Source organism: Pezoporus flaviventris, unplaced genomic scaffold (assembly GCF_033815535.1).
Source record: "Pezoporus flaviventris isolate CSIRO_AGI_PZ_B2104156 unplaced genomic scaffold, CSIRO_AGI_Pfla_v1 ptg000001l, whole genome shotgun sequence".
NCBI classification, from domain to species: domain Eukaryota; kingdom Metazoa; phylum Chordata; class Aves; order Psittaciformes; family Psittacidae; genus Pezoporus; species Pezoporus flaviventris.
This window is the reverse complement of record NW_026892549.1, coordinates 57856354-57876184: the sequence shown is the minus strand read 5'-3', so window position 1 is coordinate 57876184 and position 19831 is coordinate 57856354. Positions and strand designations below refer to the sequence as shown.

Here is a 19831-nt window from a genome sequence, read left to right as displayed (position 1 = left end):
CCAGGGGGCGGTGCGGGGCCGGGGCCGCCCCGTCGCGGTCCTTGTTAAACCCCGCCCCGGGCACGGCCGCCAGCTCTGTGCCGCGGGTTGCGGCCGGTGCCGGTTGCGGGCGGGATGTACGCGGGGAGGAAGAGGAAGAAGCCGGTGCCTAAGCGGTGGGTGCAGCTCGGGTCGGTGCTCTGGTTGGGGGGCTCACCCCCGGTTCCCTCTATGGGCGATGGGAATGACGGGGAATGTGGGATGCGTTGTGCGGGACCGGGCAGGGAGACGTGAAAACTGGTCTGTGAGAGGCAAACTGGTTACGGTGGAGCTGTGTGAAGCTGCGCTGATGGGAGCGTTGAAGAAGAGAAAGAGATAGGGAGACAGCGTGCTTGGGCTACTGTATTTTAATGAGGGTTAATTGGAGCTAATACTCTGTAGGCTCTGGCATGCGTGCTGGTGGGGAAGTAAAGATCCCAGTGGTGATTGTCCTGGATGCCCAGTGTTCCTTTGGGAAAGCTTGTTGGAGAGTTTGAGATGCAGGCTGGTTTCTGTTTCGGTGCCCGTGTAAGTCAATTGCAAACCGACTCCTCCTTACCTAAAGATCCCTATTGCTTAATGATTACCTTGTGTGCTGCTCAGTAGCTGTTGCACAACACACTCGGATGTGTTGCTGGAGTTTCCTGGCTTTGGGATTCCTAATGCCTCCTGTGTACCTGCTCTGAAGTCACATCAGCCTGGTTACCTCAGGTCATTGGGTGCATAGGAAATGAAGGTGTCAGTATGGGGAGATAGAGAGGAGCTCTTAGGCACAAGCTCTTCCCTGTGAGGGCGCTGAGGCGCTGGCACAGGGTACCCAGAGAAGCTGTGGCTGCCCCATCCCTGGCAGTGTTCCAGGGCAGGTTGGACACAGGGGCTTGGAGCAACCTGCTCTAGTGGAAGGTGTCCCTGCCCATGGCAAGGGGTTGGAACTGGATGAGCTTTAAGGTCCCTTCAACCCAAACCAGTCTATGATATGTGTTTCTCAGAGGCAGATGAGCTGAACCCAAGCCTGGGATAAAAGAGTGAGCATCACCATTACAACCCTATGGAGAGAAGGGGAGCCAGAGCCTCTCTTGGATATTTATTAGGGAGTCTTGAAGTGTGCAAATGCAAAGGGTTGTTACACTGCCTCAAGCTTTCTACTGCTCGCTTTGAAGCAGTGATTTAGCCCTGTGGTGCAGCCAAACTGGGTGTTTGGGCTGGATTTGTGTGGCACAGCATGTGGGAAAAGGTGTCCTTTTGGAGCAGAAGGGACCTTGATCCCTGATATTTCAGGGCCAACCCTGGTACTACAGGGTCAACATGGGAATCAGAACTGATTTTTTTCCTCTGTGCCTGGGCACATCTTGCAACAGAGTCCCGCTGGGAGATCCAAGTAGGGCTGGGATGGTGGGATCTGCAGCCAGCTGGTTGAGAAGGGAAGGATGGGGGCTTGGGGGATGCTCTAGTCCCTTTGCTGTTTGCTCAGAGCTTGTTACTTGTTCAAAACCTATTAATAGTAATTAGGAGGCAATGTATCAGCTGGGGCACCCTCATCTCTGTTAATGGTTAATGTCATTCCATACTTTCCAAAGCGATCAGCTTCCTGCTGTGTTGCCAGTTCAAAGGGCAGCTGATGGAAAACAATTGTGCAGTGGTGGCACAGCCTTTGCCCTGCCGGGAGCAGAGCTTTCCCTATGGCTCTGCTCCAGCCTGAATGCACAAGGCTTGTTCGAGCAGCTTCTCCATGGCACAGCCATGCTGAGTTTTATGCTGTATCCATGTCCTAGGCTGTGCTGCATTAGGGCACCAGTACAAGTAAAAGGACACCCTGAGGCGGTGTTCCTCAGGGATTGCTATCGGGACCAGCACTGATTGTGCACCAATCAGCAAGTTTGCTGATGGTACTGAGCTGTGTGGTGCAGTGACATGCTGGAAGGAAAGGGATGGGATCCAAAGGGACCTGGACAGGCTGGAGTGGTGGGACCATGAGAACCTCATAGAGTTTGACAAGGCCATTTGTTAAGTTAATAACGGCACTGATGCCAGTATGTTTTGCCCAGCTCACAGGGACAAGTTCAGTGTTTGGTTGTACCCAGCCCCTCTGGAAAGCAGGGTATATCCCTTCTGATGCCTATGTTAGAAACCAGCATGGTTGAGCTTTCCTGGAGCAATGCTCCAATTCTCCATTCATGCTTTGAAAGCCCATTTGATAGCTCTCAGCAGTGCAAGCACCTCATTTAATGCTCATTTCTTCCCTTGTCACACATGGGAGCAGTCCTGCCAGGCAAAATGTGAGGATGGGAGTAGAGGGGAGAGCTTAAATTGCTGCTAAACACTGGCAGACCCTGTTATCTGAAGCTACTTTAGGAAGCAAAGATGCCTGCAGAGGGGGAGGCTGTGGTTAGAGGAATTACATCAAGGCAATGAGCTGTATGTTAGGGGATACACTTGAACCAAATACAGAAAGGAGAGCTTGAAGGGTTTTGCTTCAAGCTACAGAACCAAGCTGGCATTAACAACCAAAGGAGACAAGGTGACACCCAAGACTCATTATAAGGTTACTAACTAACCTCTTCCTCCTGTGTATGGAGCTTCAATTTTAGTGTGTGAAGTGACTGCAGCTGATGGAGGCAGGTCCCCGTGGCTGCTTAATAACTACTCTTGTGGACCCTATGCCTGTGGTGGGAACCTGGTGGGAGCATGTGGAACATGGCCATGGAGAGACCTGCTATGTGGGAAGGGTGTATGGGATGAGGAAGATGAGGAAGGACAGAGCAGAGGATGGGTGGAAAAGTCTTACCCAGAGTGCCAAGATACGCTCTGATCGCTTGTAGGTCTCTGCCTTTGGTGTCACTTTCCCTGCTAGGGTTCAGTGGTGGGAGCAAGGCTGTAGTATCTCAGTTGTACTGCACATGGAAGTGCCCATCTGAGCATCACCCAACACTACAACTAAGGAGCATCACACCCCGAGCTCTACAAGGTGACCTGCTGGGATGGCCATTACTCTTCCAGCCATTGCCTTTTGCTGCCACATGGCTTTACCTTGGCTTCCTAATGTTTTACTGTAGTGGCCACTCTAAAGCCAACATGAGTCTGGAAAGAGCCTGGTTGGACAGGCCTGCTTGGATTAACCTCTCCTTTGCCTCTTCCAGCCCCAAACCACCACCCCTTGAGGGTGTGAAGTCCAACCCCTCCAAGCGGCACCGGGACCGGCTCAACCAGGAGCTGAGCAAGCTGACTGGATTGCTGCCCTTCCCTGAGGATGTGCGCACCAGGCTCGACAAGCTCTCCATTCTGCGCCTGGCTGTTGGGTACCTGAAGGTGAAGAGCTACTTGCTGGGTGAGTGTCCCTGGGTTGTGAATGGTGATAAAGCCCCTGGGGTCAATCCCTACTGAGCAGCTCACATCCCACCCTGAGCCATGCTTGTTTGGGGATGGGAAGTCGTGTCTCCTGCAGGTAGGAGTTGGGGGTCTGGCAGCTTCTTCATCTCCTTCTCATTAGCAACCATTCCTCTCCTTTATGTTCAAAGTGCCTCCTGTGTCCTGCTTCCACCAGCCTGTGGTGAAAAAAGGGCCAATAGGTAAAACTAGGTTGAGCAGCAACATCTCCCTCATTTAGCTGGAACAGTGATTTATAGCTAAATGAATTAGGTTGAAACAGACCAAGAGATTGAGAGAGCTGGGCTGGTTCAACCTGGAGAAGACTCCCTAAAGAGAGAGCTTTGAGCACCTTCAGTGCCTAAAGGGGCTACAGGAAACCTGGAGAGGGGCTTTGGACAAGGGATGTAGGGACAGGACAAGGGGTGGTGGTGGTGTGTGTCATGTTGGTAGCTCACTGCTCTACTTGCCACCCTGGTCCTGCTGGGCTCGGCTGTGGTGATGTCTATCCCACTTCTCTAATGAGTGTTTCCAGGAGATGGAGGGTGAAGCTTTGTGCCCAGAGATCCCAGTTAATTTCTGTGGGATGGAGCATTGAGCTGATATGCCTGGAGAACTGAGGTCCTTAGGTTTGCCTCCCTGCTAACAGTGGAGACCCTGGTACCACAGCAGGATTGTGGCTGGACACTGCTGCTGTTTTGCTCTTGTGTCATGAAACTGAATGCTTAGCATCACTTAAAGAATCACTCTGAGATATTAATACAGTAATTTTAATAGAAACCTATAAATGTGTGATTCAACAGCATTCAATGGTGTCCTGGTTTAAACCCAGTCAGGTAATTTGTTCGCTCACTTCCCCCCCTTTCTTGCCCTCCCCCTGCTCTTGGAGGGACGGAGAGGAGAATCAAAAGAATGCAACTCCCACGGGTTGAGATAAGAACAGTTTAGTAACTAAGGTATAACACAGATCACTACTGCTACCACCAATGATAATAATGATAAAGGAAATAACAAGGGAAGAGAATACAACACCTCACCACCCACTGACCGATAACTCGCCCCCCAAGCCCGACCAAGCTCCGACCGATACCTCCTCCAACCCTGCAGTCTCCCAGCCCTTCCGGCTAACTCCCAGTTACATCCTGGGCATGACGTGCTGTGGTATGGAATACCTCTTTGGTCAGTTTGGGTCAGGTGTCCTGTCTCTGCTTCCTCCTGGCTTCCCCTCCTCCCTGGCAGAGCATGAGGCTCACAAAGTCCTTGGCCAAACCAAAACATCTCTATCAGCTCTGTTCCCGAGCCGAAAGTCAAAACACTGCACTGCACCAGCTACCAAGGAGGAGAAACATGACTGCTACTGCTGAACCCAGGACATTATCCACCCCTTATTCCATACCATTCACGTCATGCTCAGATCCCACATTTTCAATATACCATCACTCTTATCTCGGTGCACTCTTATCTTAGTGCATGGACCAGTCCCTATAAAGCTGCTGCGTCCATCTGGTCCATGTCAGGCTCCATCTCTTGTAACAGTCTTTCAGAGCAGGAGAGACTGTGTGCAGTGTTCACACTCGTGAATAACCTGGGCAATAGTGTCCATTGTTAAGTCCACCCCTCGATCATGAGTCCATCTCTGTGTTGCATCTCTGCTCTGATGGCCTGAAGTGCCATGGGCCCACCAGGCTTAAAATAATTCACTGTCCCCTTAAGCAGTTTCTGCAGCTTGTTGCTGGGGACTCCATACAGCTGCCTTCCATCTCCTACGCTTCCAAAGCACTGGAGGGGCCCAGTGGACTAGATACTTGCCCATACTGTCCCACACACCCTGCCACTCATGACTCTCCAGCCTTGGGGAAAATCTCTTGGTCCCCCTATATTGTCGTCTAACCCCAGACAAGACCCAAACCTGACTCTGCTTAACTTTTGAGATCAGACAAAATGGTTGTGGGTAGAACACAGCCTGTGTGTGTGCCAACATGCTGATCCCCCTCACAATCAGCAGGCAGGTCCCAAGGATACCCAAAGGCCATTCAGAGCCTTCAGAGCTCTCAGTTGATGCTGCTGTACTTGTCACTGGGGCTGGTGTAGCTGCTGTGCTTGCCGGCTCTCCCACCACCGGCTTCTCTTTTCCGGAGTCCCGCTCTTCCTCCTCTGCCTTGCTGGGAAATGCTGCGCGGTCTCCTGCGTCCTCCTGGGGCTCGGCGGGCGGCTGCCGGGGAATGCTCTCGGCCGTCGCGGGGCTCGGCTCCTCCGCGGGGCTCGGCTCCTCCGCCGCCTTATCCCGCTGCTCGGCAGCCGCTTCCTTCTGCTCCTCGACCGCCCCGGCCTCCTCCACCGGCAGCCGTCCCCTGGCGGCCTCCGGCCCCGCTCCCGCCGCCGCTTGGTCCCCGAGGCCGCGCTCCCGGGGCCGCTCCCCCTCAGTTCCCCGCAGCCTCACGAAGATGGAGAGTAGGGCGAGGGCCAGGACGGTGAAGAGCAGCCGGACGGCCAGGTACAAGTCCACGGCCACGTCCGTCCCGCCCTGCTGCTGGAGCCCGCCCGCATTACAAGCCATTGCCATAAAGCACAGTGAGACAAGAACCTTAGCCCAGGCCCCACACTTGATAAACACTAATACAGCAAATACCGGCTCTACGTAAGTTACAACGGTCTGAAGCTGTGAGATCAACAAGAACAACTCTGAGAGCCAATAAATCAGCATTGTGACGAATGACTATTAATCCAGTCAAATCTGTCGTTATCTCAACCCTTCGTGCCCCACGTTGGGCGCCAAAAAGAACTGTCCTGGTTTAAACCCAGTCAGGTAATTTGTTCGCTCACTTCCCCCCCTTTCTTGCCCTCCCCCTGCTCTCGGAGGGACGGAGAGGAGAATCAAAAGAATGCAACTCCCACGGGTTGAGATAAGAACAGTTTAGTAACTAAGGTATAACACAAATCACTACTGCTACCACCAATGATAATAATGATAAAGGAAATAACAAGGGAAGAGAATACAACACCTCACCACCCACTGACCGATAACTCGCCCCCCAAGCCCGACCAAGCTCCGACCGATACCTCCTCCAACCCTGCAGTCTCCCAGCCCTTCCGGCTAACTCCCAGTTACATCCTGGGCATGACGTGCTGTGGTATGGAATACCTCTTTGGTCAGTTTGGGTCAGGTGTCCTGTCTCTGCTTCCTCCTGGCTTCCCCTCCTCCCTGGCAGAGCATGAGGCTCACAAAGTCCTTGGCCAAACCAAAACATCTCTATCAGCTCTGTTCCTGAGCCGAAAGTCAAAACACTGCACTGCACCAGCTACCAAGGAGGAGAAACATGACTGCTACTGCTGAACCCAGGACAAATGGCAAGGTCCACTCTATTCCATACTAAAAGATATCGTGCCTGAATTGCTGATGATTCATACAGGATTGGGTTACAGTGATTTATACAGAGTTGAATTGAAATAGTATGTGCAGAAATAGAATCACAGAATAACCTCACCACCCTCACAGGGAAGACCTTTTGCCTAAGATCTCACCAAAGAAGGTACAAAGGAGTAAGGGAGACCCTCCTGTTGAGTCATGAGGTTCAGGTTAGGCCCTGTTACTCTCGAGGAGTCTAAGTGCAGCTGAATCCAGTCTTAACTCAGCCCTGGTCAAGGTTTTACCTCTGACACATCACTGGAGTTCCTGCCTGCTTGTTGTGCTGCTACCAGGTGACTCTGCCTATGTCAGGAAAGCTATGACCCAGAAGGTCCTCCCAGGGATCAGGATCCCAAAGGATGCAATGGGGGCAGGAAGAGGCGCCTTGCTGCACTCTTTAACTGATAGGACCAGCTTCTTCATCACCCAGCCCATCTCTGGTGCTGAAGTGGTAAAATGGGAGTGCAGAGTGTGGCTCTGCAGTTGGTAGTACGCAAACTTCAGGCTGCAGTGCAGATGAAGCCTGCAACATAGCCAGGGGCTGCTTTTAGAACCTGCTTATCAGCAGTGGCTTAAATGCTGCTGCAGAGCAGTGCTTGAGGGCTGGGGATGCATGGACTGGTGTGTGTTTGTGTCTGGCACGGCATGGAGGTACAGACAGGTTTCATCTCCAATGCCTTGGGCTTGATGGCATGGGTGATGGATGGGTCCTGATGAAGGCACAGCATGTGGAGGGCAGGAAGCCATCAACATGCTTAGAGGCATCCTATTGCATCCTATTCCAAGACTGAATAAACTTGGCTGCCTTAACTTTTGCCCCATACGAAGCCCGTTGGGACTCTACCAGGACATTTTCTAGCTGGGGTTGCTGGTTGCCAAGAGGAGACCCTTATGCCAAGCTCTCCAGCTGGGATCCATGTGATTCCCACTGGGATGCACTCAGCACGTGCTTCCCAGCATGAGAGCTGCTATGGAAAAGCAATCACCACTGAATGACTTCATGTGGAGTGGCAAGTTCAAGTTCACCCCTTGCCCCTTCTTGCAGGGCCAATTACTCCCATTTGGCCATGGTGCCTGTGATTCCCAGCTCATTCCACTCTCTACCTGCGTCTCTCCTGTGACGCTCATCTTGTTTGGCTTCACATCATCCCATTGATTCATCAAGGTCAACCTCACACCCTGCCTAATGAAGACCTTTATCATCTGCAGCCTACTCATGATGTAGCACATCAGAGGTTTCAAGGGGAGATGGTGGAAGCCCTTGTTCTGTGCTTTCTGCTTTGTGCAGGCTTCATTCCTGCAGCAGGAGAGCATGACATTGCCTGAGCATCCCTGTCCTCTGCTGCCTCTGTCAGCAGCTCAAGCCCATTGCCTTGTCTCCAGGCAACTTGAATTGTTGCCATGTTGATGAAGAGTTGCTCTTTCCAAGCATCTCTTGAGTCCAGGCTGGGATTCTGTGACCACAAAGCTGGGATGGAGAATCCTTGGTCCTCCTGTTCCTGGTAATGCTGGCACAATCTTGACCAAGCTCCACTCTGCAGTGTCAGCGCATCGTGGAGATGCTCCTTGCATCACCTTCACCCAGCTGTGTTGGGGAGGCAGCAGGAGGGGAAGGAGGCTCCAAGCCATCACCCTGTGATGGGCTCTCATGGTGTGATCATTCCTGGTGTGTGTGGATTTATGTGCTGGTGAAATCCCCCAGAGACCAATAACTTCCCCAGTGAATGGGGAAAGTTTCAGGCGTGTTTCGTCCCTCCTGTGAGGTTACTCATGGTGGGGGCTTTTTTCTGCCCTTTCAAGGCACTGTTTTTCCCTTTTCAAGGCACAAAGTCTCTGTACCCCTCTGCAAGAACAAGGCCAGGTGCCATGTGTTGAGTTCATGATGAAAGTAAGGGTATCCCATGTATCCTGGTGGGAGAGGGATGTGTGAGCATCTCCTTGGCCTCTAGGCTGGATGTGAACACAGCTGCTCTGCACCACCAATGCTTAGATGCACCATTCCAAGACATGCCCTGCACTTAGAACCTTGTAACCCCTGTGCAGTGGTGCTTGATGGCAAAGCAGTTGTTAAGGCACCATCTCTTTGGCTTTCCTACCCTTCCCCTGTGCCCCAGGCTTTCTCCCCAAGCCAGGCTATTGTAGTGTGTCCCATGGGAGATACAGTCTGCAGGGTTTCCTAGCTCAGAAATGGACCACTCTGTGTTTGAGAGGAGGGAATGGGGATATCCCTGATGGAAGTTGAAAAGCCCCCTGCTTTGGTGGGGGAGTTGGAAACAATCATTCTACTGCGAAGTGTCAGATAGCAAATAGGTGTTTCCTGTTGGATCCTGTAAGTCCGGAGCAGCTCTCCCTGCAGAAATGCTCCTGGTAGACACTGGGAGAGAACTGGAGACCGTGTGCCTTCAGGATGTGCATCCTTGCAAAACACTCTCTGCTCTTTTGGAGCTTAGAGTTGGAAGAGCTTGGTTTCCTTTTGTATCACCCTGCCATCTTATCTCATTGCAATGCTTTGGAGAGGAGTCAGACCTTCCAAAGAATCCAGGGTTTAAAGGCAGAACTGCTGTTTCATGTCAAAACTATTCTGCTCCATCATGCGCAAATTGAAGCCATACCCATGGTCCAGATGGGCTTTGGAAGTTTGTCCTTGGGGATTGCTTGGCAATGGTGCGAGGAGACTTTTTGCTGGGTGAGTGCCTCAAACCTGCCTTTTGCTGTGCCTTTCCCTGACTGATGGATAAGATGAGCACAGAGACCACTTTCCTAGCACTGATCCTCCTCTTTCCCAGCCTTTCCCAGAGGTCTCTCATCCTCTGGATGGGCTGATCCTCCTCTTGCTGATTTGGGAAGTGTCTTTGCAAAGGGAATGGGAGCTCGTGTGGGGCGCAATGCAGGTTTGTGATGAAGGCTAAAGTGACCAACAGGACAAGGGGAATGGCTTTAACCTGCTAGAGGGGAAATTGAGATGAAGTTGGACAGGGCTCACAGCAGCCTGCTCTACTGGAAGGTGTCCCTGCCCATGGCAGGGGTTGGAACTGGATGAGCTTTAAGGCCCCTTACAACCCAGACCATTCCATGATTCTATGAAGCAGCCCGGTTCTATCAGTGATGGAGATTGAGGTTAATTCTGCTTAATGGGCTCAGAGCATCCTCTCCACTGCTCCTCTGTGCCACCTTATGCAAGACCTTCAGCTAAGTGTCTTTAACCATGTGCCTGGCTGCTGGCAGCCTGTGGGCTTGCTGGCGCTCAGGCTCCACATGTCAATAGATCTGAACAATGTTTTGCCCTCAGGTTAGTTTTAATACAAACATGCCTGGTAATGGTTTGAGGAGCAGAATGCCTCATTCCAGAAGTTTCAGGTGAAACCTGGTTAGGTTTGGGTTTACTTTGGCTTTGAACACTGGGCTATTGGGGTTGGGAAATAGACCAACAAACCTTGAAAGCTGTTCTGTGGGGAGGTGAGAGCTTCTACCATGTTAAAAATCAACTGCGTGGTCAGACTTGGGATGGTTTGTGCTTGTTCCTCATTTCCTACCACTTCTCTCAGTTCAGAAGACCTTTTCCTTCTGGATCCAGCCAAGGCCATGCAGCACCATTGGAAAGCCAAGGCCAGTATTGAGCTCTGGCCAGCACTGGGTTGCTGCAGAAGCTTGCAGCAGTGAGGTGATTCCTATGTGAGAGCTGCTTTGAGCCTTACCCTGTGGGGGTTTGGTTGAGGTGGTGCAAAGGCATGCATTAAGTTTTGCTGAAAGCTGAGTTTGGATTGAGTTTGCTCAATGAGAATTCCCCAGCTGATGAAGTACCACGTTGGGGATATCCCTGGGGAGTTGCTGTCCTCATTCCTATTCCCTGAGCAATCAGTTCTGAGTGTCCTGTGATGCTTGAGGTCTGCTAACCATGGGTGTTACCTTGAAGGCATCCAGTGAGGACATGCGAGGCAGCATGGGGAGGTCATGGCAATGGGAGCCAAGAGCTGCTCAGTGTCTCATTGGGAATGTCATGGCCACCAACCCTCTGATCTGCTTCTGAGCAGCCAAAGGCAGGAGGAAGAAGTGTGGGTGCTTTGGTGTCATCTCGGATGTTTTGGGAAGGTTTTCCACTGTCTTTTGTCATCCATGGAGGGCAGGAAAGAAGACGTTGTGGCAGTGGGGTGGCTTGAAGCCAACTTCAGCTCTTCCCAGCTCTAACCTGAAGACTTCTTGCTGTGTTGTGTGGTGTTTCTTCCCTCCTATGCTTTGCATCTCTGCTCAGACCTCGGCAGAAATGAGGTTTCCTAGCAATGGGATGATAATCCCTTGGAGAAAGCATTGAGCAAGTTGGGCATGTCTCTATATGTCTCCGTAAAGGGGCTCTTCTCCAGTCCCCACTGCTCCCATCTTCCTGCAGACTGCATCCATGTGCAGTGGTGCAGCCTGTGTGTGAGTAACCCTGAGGCTGGGAGGAGGAGGAGAAGGAGGGAGAGGCTCCCACTTTACCCCTTCCATGCTCATTACTTGCCCTCTTACTCGCAGCCACAGCTACGGATGTTGGTGACTACATGCTGGAGCAGCCCCGAGCCCCCGGAGGGAGCAGATGGATGAGCCCACAGGTCAACAGGGAGCTGTTTCCTGAGGGGGAACTGCTGCTCCAGGTATGGTGCTGTAGCTTGGGTTGTGTGGGCTTTTCCCTTGGCTCCTGCCACCCAGCCATGGTCCCATGCAATGGAACATGGGGTCCCATCAGCAAGAGGAGACCCTGCTTTACCTTCACTGCTATTCTACAGGCACTGAGCACCTTGGGGCAGGGAGCAGTGACACTGCAAGGCTGGGATGGGGCCCTGGACCCACTCTTTTCACCCCACACAATTTGCTGCCCCTTTTCAGTGTATTTGTACCATAAACTGCATCTGTAACAGAGCAGGGCTTGGGGTGGTAGATTGTGCCCTATCATGCAGCAGTGTAGGGATTGATCCCTGGTTAGTGTCTGAGGTGGTGGGTTTCTTGTGTTCCAGTCAATGCCAAGAGGAGAATGGTGATAGCAGTAGGGTAAAACATCCACCAGGAGCATTTTGCTCTACCTGAGGCATTGCATGAATTCCTGAGGATGAGCTCCTGGGATGGAAGATGGTTCAGTTTGGGGATGGAGAGCTGGATCTTGGAAGGCACTGGTGGACAGAATCATAGGGTGATGGGAGCTCTCCTTTGTAGAGAGGCCAGTGTGTGTGTGTGTAATGAAACAGCTGTCAGTGAACTTCAGAGGAGCTGGTGAATCAGCTGAATGCTGCTTGTTTGGGCTGCCAATGGAAGCAGGAAGGAAATGAGGTATGAAAAGTCACACAAAGGCTGGTTGCAGAATAAACATCTGGGCATGTCAGCTCTAAGCTTGCCACACCTTGGGGCTGCAGGACAAGTCCATGCAAGACCTTGAGTTGTTCCATGGCTGTTTCTGACACAGCATGTGTCTGTGCTTTATGGGCCTTGTCCCCTTCTCTCTTCTTCCACCAGCAAACGGGTGTTTGGCTCTCCTTAAAGTCTGCCTTTGTTGCCTTCCAACCCAACAGCGTTGGAACTTGATGATCTTAAAGTCCTTTCCACCCCTAACTACTCTATGGTTCTATGATAGTCAGGAGGGAGCCTGTGGTTGCCCCAGTCCCATGATGGAGCAGCTCTCTGGAGGCTTAATCTGAGCCTTATGATGGCAATTTGTTGAGCATTGGCACCTTTGGGTGACTGGAGGCATCTGGAGAGCTTGTGAGGTGTTAATGGGATACAAATCCCCCAGCTGAGCTGCCTGGTGGTTTAGGTTGGTTCTGCTTTGAAGAGTGTATTAGTCACATATTGTCATCTGCAGGACAGCCTCTGAGTCAGGGACCCGTGGGGACTGCAGCACACAAAGGGAAGGGACCGGTCCTGCTGCAAGCTGGATCTGTGCAGGATCAGACACCCATTCAAGTAATCCCTGTTGCTAAATAAAGCCAGCTCCCACGAGCTTCAGTGTCACTGTAAATGGGCAAGTGCATGAGCTGTGGCAGCAGATTGCTCCTGCCTCCTCTTTGCAAGGAGGGACAGAGCCAAAGGAGCAGCTTGGAAGGCAAGAGCCTCTCCGTCCTGGTCTCCATCCCTGGCAGTGTTCAAGGCCAGGTTGGACACAGGGGCTTGGAGCAACCTGCTCTAGTGGAAGGTGTCCCTGCCCATGGCAGGGGTTGGAACTGGATGAGTTTTAAGGTCCCTTCCAACCCAAACCATTCTATGACACAGCATTTCCCCATGGTCCCTCCCAGGGGCAGCTCAGTGCAGTTGAGTTGGGCAGTAAGGGCAAAATCCATGTTTGCCACAGAAGAGCGTAGCTATACCTTCTATAGTAGTGATGGGTCTAGAAATGGTCAGTCTGCCTTGGATCATTGCTCATGCTAACACTGAAGAAACCCCCTCAAATCCACCAACTTACCAGGATTAAAGTCTTGCATGATCCCAAGTTGCTTCCATTATCTTGCTGATGAAGAAAGTCCCTTCCTATCTCCAAATGCTGAAGAAACACTTGGAGAAGTTCATCTTCCAGCAGCTGGATTGTAGCTGGGGAGAGTAACTCTGGGTTCAACTTCTGCTTTCAGGCACTCAATGGGTTTGTCATCGCTGTGACGGGAGATGGTTGTATCTTCTACATCTCCCCTACTGTACAGGACTACCTGGGCTTTCATCAGGTGGGTACCATGGCTGTAACCGGAGGGATGCAGTCCAGCTCTGGGAAGGAGGTGCTGCTAAAAGTGATGCCAGGGCTTTATTCTTCCTTCCCAGCTCCCTTGGGTCATTCTGGATGTATGTTTTCACATGACTCATGTCCTTTGGGGGCTGTGAAAGCCAACAAGAATGCTTGTGATTTAGTAGGAACAGATGCAAGTTGAGCAATGGCAGGCTTTAGCTTCTTATCTCCCTGTGGAAGGGTGGTGTGAGAGTTTTCTTGGATCATGCTGCTGGGCACTTGTGCTTGAGGGCATCTTGGCATCAGGGTCAGTACCATGGCTTACCTGGGATGCCAAGGACAAGCAGGTCTCAGCCCACATCGACCCTGTTACCTCCAGTTCTGGCCAAAGGACTGAGTCCACAGCAGGGCTGTGGGGCTGCCAAGCCTGCATAGGTGCTGGTGTACCTGCAGGGACTGATGTGGTGACCCCAGCACTGCCCTGGGCAGCCTGTTCCAATGCCTGAGCACTCTCTGGGGAAGGAATTGTTCCTCAGCTCCATCTAAACCTCTCCTGGTGCAGCTTGAGGCTGTTTCCTCTTGTCCCATCCCTTGTTCCTTGGGCTGATGCCCCAAAGTCAGGGCAGTCAGGCAGGGAGTGGTCTTCTCAGTGTACCTGTGTGTCTGGTTAAGCAGGATGCTCTGCTCTGACCCTTTCTTAAGGGAGTGGCCTGAGCTGCCCATGGTTGGTCAGAACCATGCTGACCATCACAGTGTGCAGGACTGGGATGGGCAAGGCATGGCCCTAGAAGAAGGGGGTTGTGTTGGGAGGCAGATGTGAGGACGTGCTGGTGTTCTTGCTGTGTGGCTTTTACAGCTCAGCATCAGCATGTGCATCTTCCCTGGTGGCCCACTTAAGGAAGGTGGTTTGCACTGGGATACAGATCCCCACTGTTAGGGGGGGCTAGGAGTTAAACCCCATACAAACACACTTTTTAAACCACCAAATCCCTTTGCATAAATCGGGGGGGGGGGGGGGGGGGGAGGATGACGGAAAATAGATAGGTTTGGTCAAAATGGTTTGATCAACCTTGGAATTACTTTATGCATTGATCCTGTGGGAGAAACAAAGCAGAGAGCCAGGGATGTCAATGCAAAGAGGGAGCTTGTGTGCTGCTGGAGACTGCAGTTTGTACCCCACCAACACATTCCCCTCTGACAACCCATAACCCTTGTGGCCCTGGGTCTGATTTGGTCCTGAGATGATGCTAGAGGCTAAGACATGCCAGGTAAATGCCACTGCTGCAATGTGCATCCCATATATGGGGAGAAAAGCTTCCCAAAGAGCAGGCTGGGAGTCCATTCCCCATGGACTGTGGTTAAGGATCAGGCACCAGAGCCAGTGTGGGACATCCTTGGAAAGGCTAGGAGACACCAGGAGAACCTGTGGGGAACAGGCTGGAAAGCTCTGTTTAGCTATGGCCAGAGGATGCTGGCGATACAGGCACTGTGATGCCCCTGAGCAGCCATGCTTCCTTGGACATTACCATTTCCATTATAGAAACCTCTGAGCTGTTCCCACAGTGCCAAAGGCTTTTCCCCATCTCTGCTTGCTTTTCCTTCTTCCTGAGCCACCCTTCTTAATAGCCAGCAGGTTCCTGGTCCTTGTTCTCAAGGCACACAAAGCTTTGTGTTTGCCTCTTTATGCTCTATTGTGGTGCTTTTAGTATCCATGAAGGAAAGGCTTCTGCTGTGTCCCCCTCCAGACACGTTTTCCAGGCCTTTCTTCAACAAGAACTCTCCTCGTGTCGTTCCAGTCGGATCTCATCCACCAGAGTGTGTACGAGCTGATCCATACGGATGACAGAGCTGTCTTCCACCACCAACTGCACAGGGCTCCAGTGTCCAGCAGCAGCCCGCATGGTGAGTGCCAGGGTGATCCCTCTGCATGGCCACTCCATGCTGGAAACCCCTCCTGCTGGTGCTTAGAGCCACCAAGCACAGGGAGCATCCCATAGCTGGGACTTGCAGCCATCCCATGGCTGTCACCAACAGGTTTGTGCTGTGCTATACAGATGGGGATGTTTTCCCCAAACTTTTTTGCTTTTCAGGATTTGAAATCCTATTCATTCCAATGGGAGCAGGTTGTTGCCTTGCTCCTGTGTGAAGGGGCAAGAGGACTTTGCCTTCCCATGGCAAGCTTGGGAAGATACTGCCCATCAGGTGGAGATCATGGGCTCATTCATTGGAGAAGAGAAGCTGCGTGGAGACCTCGGAGCAGCTTCCAGTGTCTGAAGGGGGCTACAAGGATACTGGAGAGGGACTCTTCATCAGGGACTGCAGCAATAGGACAAGGGGTGATGCGTTCAAATGGAAACAGGGGAGACTGAGATAAGCTCTTAAGCAGAAGTTCTTCCCTGTGAGGGTGCTGAGGCGCTGGCACAGGGTGCCCAGAGAAGCTGTGGCTGCCCCATCCCTGGAAGTGTTGAAGGCCAGATTGGACACAGGGGCTTGGAGCAACCTGCTCTAGTGGAAGGTGTCCCTGCCTGTGGCAGGGGCTGGAACTGGATAAGCGTTAAGGTCCCTTCCAACGCAAACCATTCTATGACTCATCTGAGCATTAAAGTCTCCACCAGGAAGTTCTAGAAGGCTTTGAGGTATGTACAGCTTGGAAGGCTTCATTTTCCCTTTGGTTTCCCAGCCTTTCCCATGGAGCTGCTGGCTGGATGCAGCACCACATCCAGCCCCGAGGAGCCCTCCTTCATGGAGAGAAGCTTCACCTGCCGCTTCCGCTGCTTGCTGGATAACTCCTCGGGATTTCTGGTAATGCTGGGATACCCCTCTATGATTCTGTGGTGTTCCCAAGGAACCACTGAAGTTCCATGGGGAGGCAGCGCAGCCAGTCCCCATCACCCTGTTCACTTCACACCCATATTCTCTAACCCCATCCAAGGCCTTGCGTTTCCATGGGCGCTTGAAACGCCTCCTTGGGCAGCAGAAGTCACCATCAGACAGGTCCCCATTTGTCTTCTTCGCCATCGCAACTGTCCTTCAGCCATTCTCCATCCTGGAGCTCCGGACCGAGACGCTCATCTTCCAGACAAAGCACAAGCTGGACTTCACCCCTGTGGCCTGTGATTCCCAGTAAGACATCTCACTTTTCCTATGGCAAAATGGATGGAAAACCCATGCCCATAGAAGCAGGGTGCTTCTGACCTGACTCCCATGGCAAGGTGTCTGATGCTTCAGTCCATCCACTGCAGTCCCCCAGTACCATGATGAGCAGATTAACTGAGTGACAGCACTTCTTGGCTGCTGGGTTTTAGCCCAGCCAACCCAGCTTGGGGTGGTTCTGTGGGAGAAGGGATACAGCTCAGCCCAGGATGGGGAGTTGTACCCAGAGTGGGAAGCTGTTGGGTAGGGAATCACATCTGGCTGGTGGGATGCAATTGGGGAATCCATCCCTGGTATCCCTGTTGGTCCCCATATTTCCAGGGGGACGGTTGTCCTGGGGTACACGGAAACGGAGCTCTGCAGGATTGGGTCTGGGTACCAGTTTGTGCACGCCGCTGACATGATGTACTGTGCCGAGAGCCACATAAGAAGTGAGTGTTGGGGGGAGACACACTGGGATGAGGGGGCTTGGGGGGGGGGATTTTATGGCTCCCCAGCACTCTTGCTCCTTGGTGGGGCTGCGCAGACAGCACTGGATGTGCCATGCTGGCTGCATCCCACATTGCCCCTGTAGCACGGGCATGAGGTGATGCTCAAGCTCTGGTGCCTTATACCTATGCAATAACCATGTCCCTGCTTCCTCTCTTGTCTCCCTGCCCTAGTGATGAAGACAGGGGAGAGTGGGCTGATAGTCTTCCGGCTCCTGACCAAGAAGGGTGCCTGGGTGTGGGTGCAGGGCAATGCCCGGCTGGTGTACAAGGGGGGCAAACCCGACTGCATCATTGCCCAGCAGCGAGCCCTCTCGTGAGTATCTCTGTGTCTCCATTTGCCCTCAATGCTCTCAGCGTTAGATTAGACCTTAGGCAGAAGTTGGGGTTGGAACTGGATGAGCTTTAAGGTCCCTTCCAACCCAAACCATTCCATGATTCTACGCTCATTCCTGCCTGGGACAAGCTATGGACACACAGTTGTTCTCTCAGCCCTTCCCAGAGCCGCAGTCCTCCACCAGCAGCATTGTAGCCAGCCCATGTGCTTTAGAAAAGCCAGGGCAGGGCTGTGAGCTCCTGTCTCACTGCTGAGAGGGTGGTTTTGTCTGGTCCCTTGTAGAGGAGGTGCTCATGCTGTTTTCCATCTTTTTTCCCTCTGTCCCGAAGGGATGAAGAAGGAGAGGAGAATCTGTGGAAGAGAAACCTGCAGCTGCCTTTTACTTTTGTGACGGGGGAAGCGATCTTATACAGGAATGACCTTCCTGAGACCCTGGACTCCTTCCAGGCAAAGGAGGAGCCACAGATACAAGCACACTCCCATCCAAAGCAGTGCTTGGTAGATCCCAACCCTCTTCTTGGGCCCGTGATAAAGCAGGATGCATCCATATACAGCTCCCATGCTGATAATGTGCTTCAGCTCATTGCTGAGCTTGATGGCCTGAGCCAGGATGAAGGAGTCAGTGATGCCAAGGACAGTGACTCCCTCCTGGTCATTATTGAGACCCTCTTTGAGAAGAGTGAGGTGGATGGAAACATCTCCCAGGCACTGCAGAGCCTCAACATGGACACTGCAGAGCTGCAGTGGTGGGAGGATGCTCTGCTCAGCTTGGGTGCAGAGAAGTCACCAGCTAAGGAGGTTGGCACTGAAGTGGCATCTTACATGGAGCAGATGTTCCTTGGGCAGGATGTTGGGAAGAGCATGGCATTCCTACCCTGTAATGAGGAGAATGGTGCTGCAGCTCATCTCCAGCACTGCTGGGCAGCTCAGTCAGTGTTTCAAGGCCCAGCACAGACCCAAGCACCCGGTGCCCAAGGCCAAGATGCTGTGGTCCCTCTGGTCTCCATCAGCTCTGCTCAACCAGAGCAACAGGTTCTGTCTAACCCAGCTGGGCTGGTGGAGGGCACTGTTCTGAATGCCCCATTTGAGCTGGCAAAGCCAGGACAAGGGCTTCAAGCAGGAGTTCCCACCTCTGCTCCTATGGATAACACTGTTCCTAATGATGACATCCAGCCTGGGGGCAAGCTGGTGGGCTCAAGCTGCCCACCACCATTGCACTCAAACACACCAGTGACCCAGTGGCACAATGCCCCTGTTCAGGCAAACCCAGGCAATGCTTTAGGGCAGAGCACTTCTGGAGGCTGCCAGCCGGACGCTTGGATAGCTCTGAAACATCTGGAAGAAGCAGAAACACATCTGGAGTCCCAGCCTGTGGTGGCTGGGAGGCCCAAGAGCCTCCCAGGGGCTGAGTTGTTGTTGCTGCCCTCCCAACCTGCTCCTTGCCCTGTACAGGGCTTGCATGAGTCTTTGTTCTCCCATGGGGACCTCCATGAGGAGGAGGCTGTTCTCCCTGCAAGAGCATCACCAGAGGATGGGGACTTCCCCAAAGGGCCCCATATTTCTCACCTAGAGCCCAGCTTGTCCTGGGAAAGGGAGCAGGCAGTGTTCCAAGAGGACAAATGGTCCATGCAGTGGCTGCTGCAGGCTGGGGCAGCTCCTTGTTGCAGTGGGGCACGTCCAGTGCAACACAGCAGCCTCCTGCTGGGGTCCAGTGTTGGACCCACACTGCCAGACCACGATGTGCTGCCCGAGTGCCAGTATGGAAATAGCCTTTTCAGCCATGAAAGCAACTTCTTCAGGGATACCCCTAAGACATCCCTTCCCCAGCATCCTGTTGCTTTGCCTTTCCCCAGTGAAAGCCACCCTGAAACATCACCAGGCTCATATTTGAGGTTCTCAGCATCTCTTCCTACAAAGGTGGGTGCAGGAGCACTCGAGCAGGGTCCTGGCTTCCCATCAGCATCCTCCTTCGTGGGTGGGCAACCTCTGTGTGCCTGTGAGGTCCAGCTTAAGGTGAGGTGTGAGGGCTGCAGGACCTGAGGGGTGCCCCAGCTCTCATGGATAGAGCGAGAAGTGGTACCCAGGGGATGCAGGCACAGCATCCTTTGTGGGCAGCCTGGGTTTGAAGCATCACTGTGAACTAGGAGCTACATTTTGAAGAGCCACCAGCAATTGGGAGCATTCTGGCCATGCATCGCCTCTGAGTGCTTCCTGGTCTCAGGAATTGTGTCTTCCAGTGCCTGAAATGGAGTTCCCTAGCAGAGCTTTCAGGCAGCCTAAGGTGAAGTGTTTTGTTCATTTAGTTGGGTTTTTAACAGGTCTTTAAGGGAGATGCAGCCATGCCAGCAAAGAGGATGGCAGACTTTGAGGATCCAAGGAAGGACACATTG

General features: G+C 52.6%; 1 protein-coding gene across 1 annotated transcript; it reads left to right on the top strand.

Annotated features, from left to right (window-relative positions):
• The first annotated feature begins 49 nt into the window (after positions 1 to 49).
• Positions 50 to 19434, top strand: LOC133272493 (aryl hydrocarbon receptor-like). The gene is given in 11 exon segments (XM_061459647.1): positions 50 to 155; positions 3156 to 3343; positions 11297 to 11415; positions 13375 to 13464; positions 15260 to 15365; positions 16144 to 16265; positions 16396 to 16586; positions 16938 to 17047; positions 17279 to 17420; positions 17771 to 19248; positions 19251 to 19434. Coding segments are annotated over 11 exon segments (2634 nt in total). The 5' UTR covers positions 50 to 114; the 3' UTR covers positions 19298 to 19434.
• Positions 19435 to 19831: the final 397 nt, after the last annotated feature.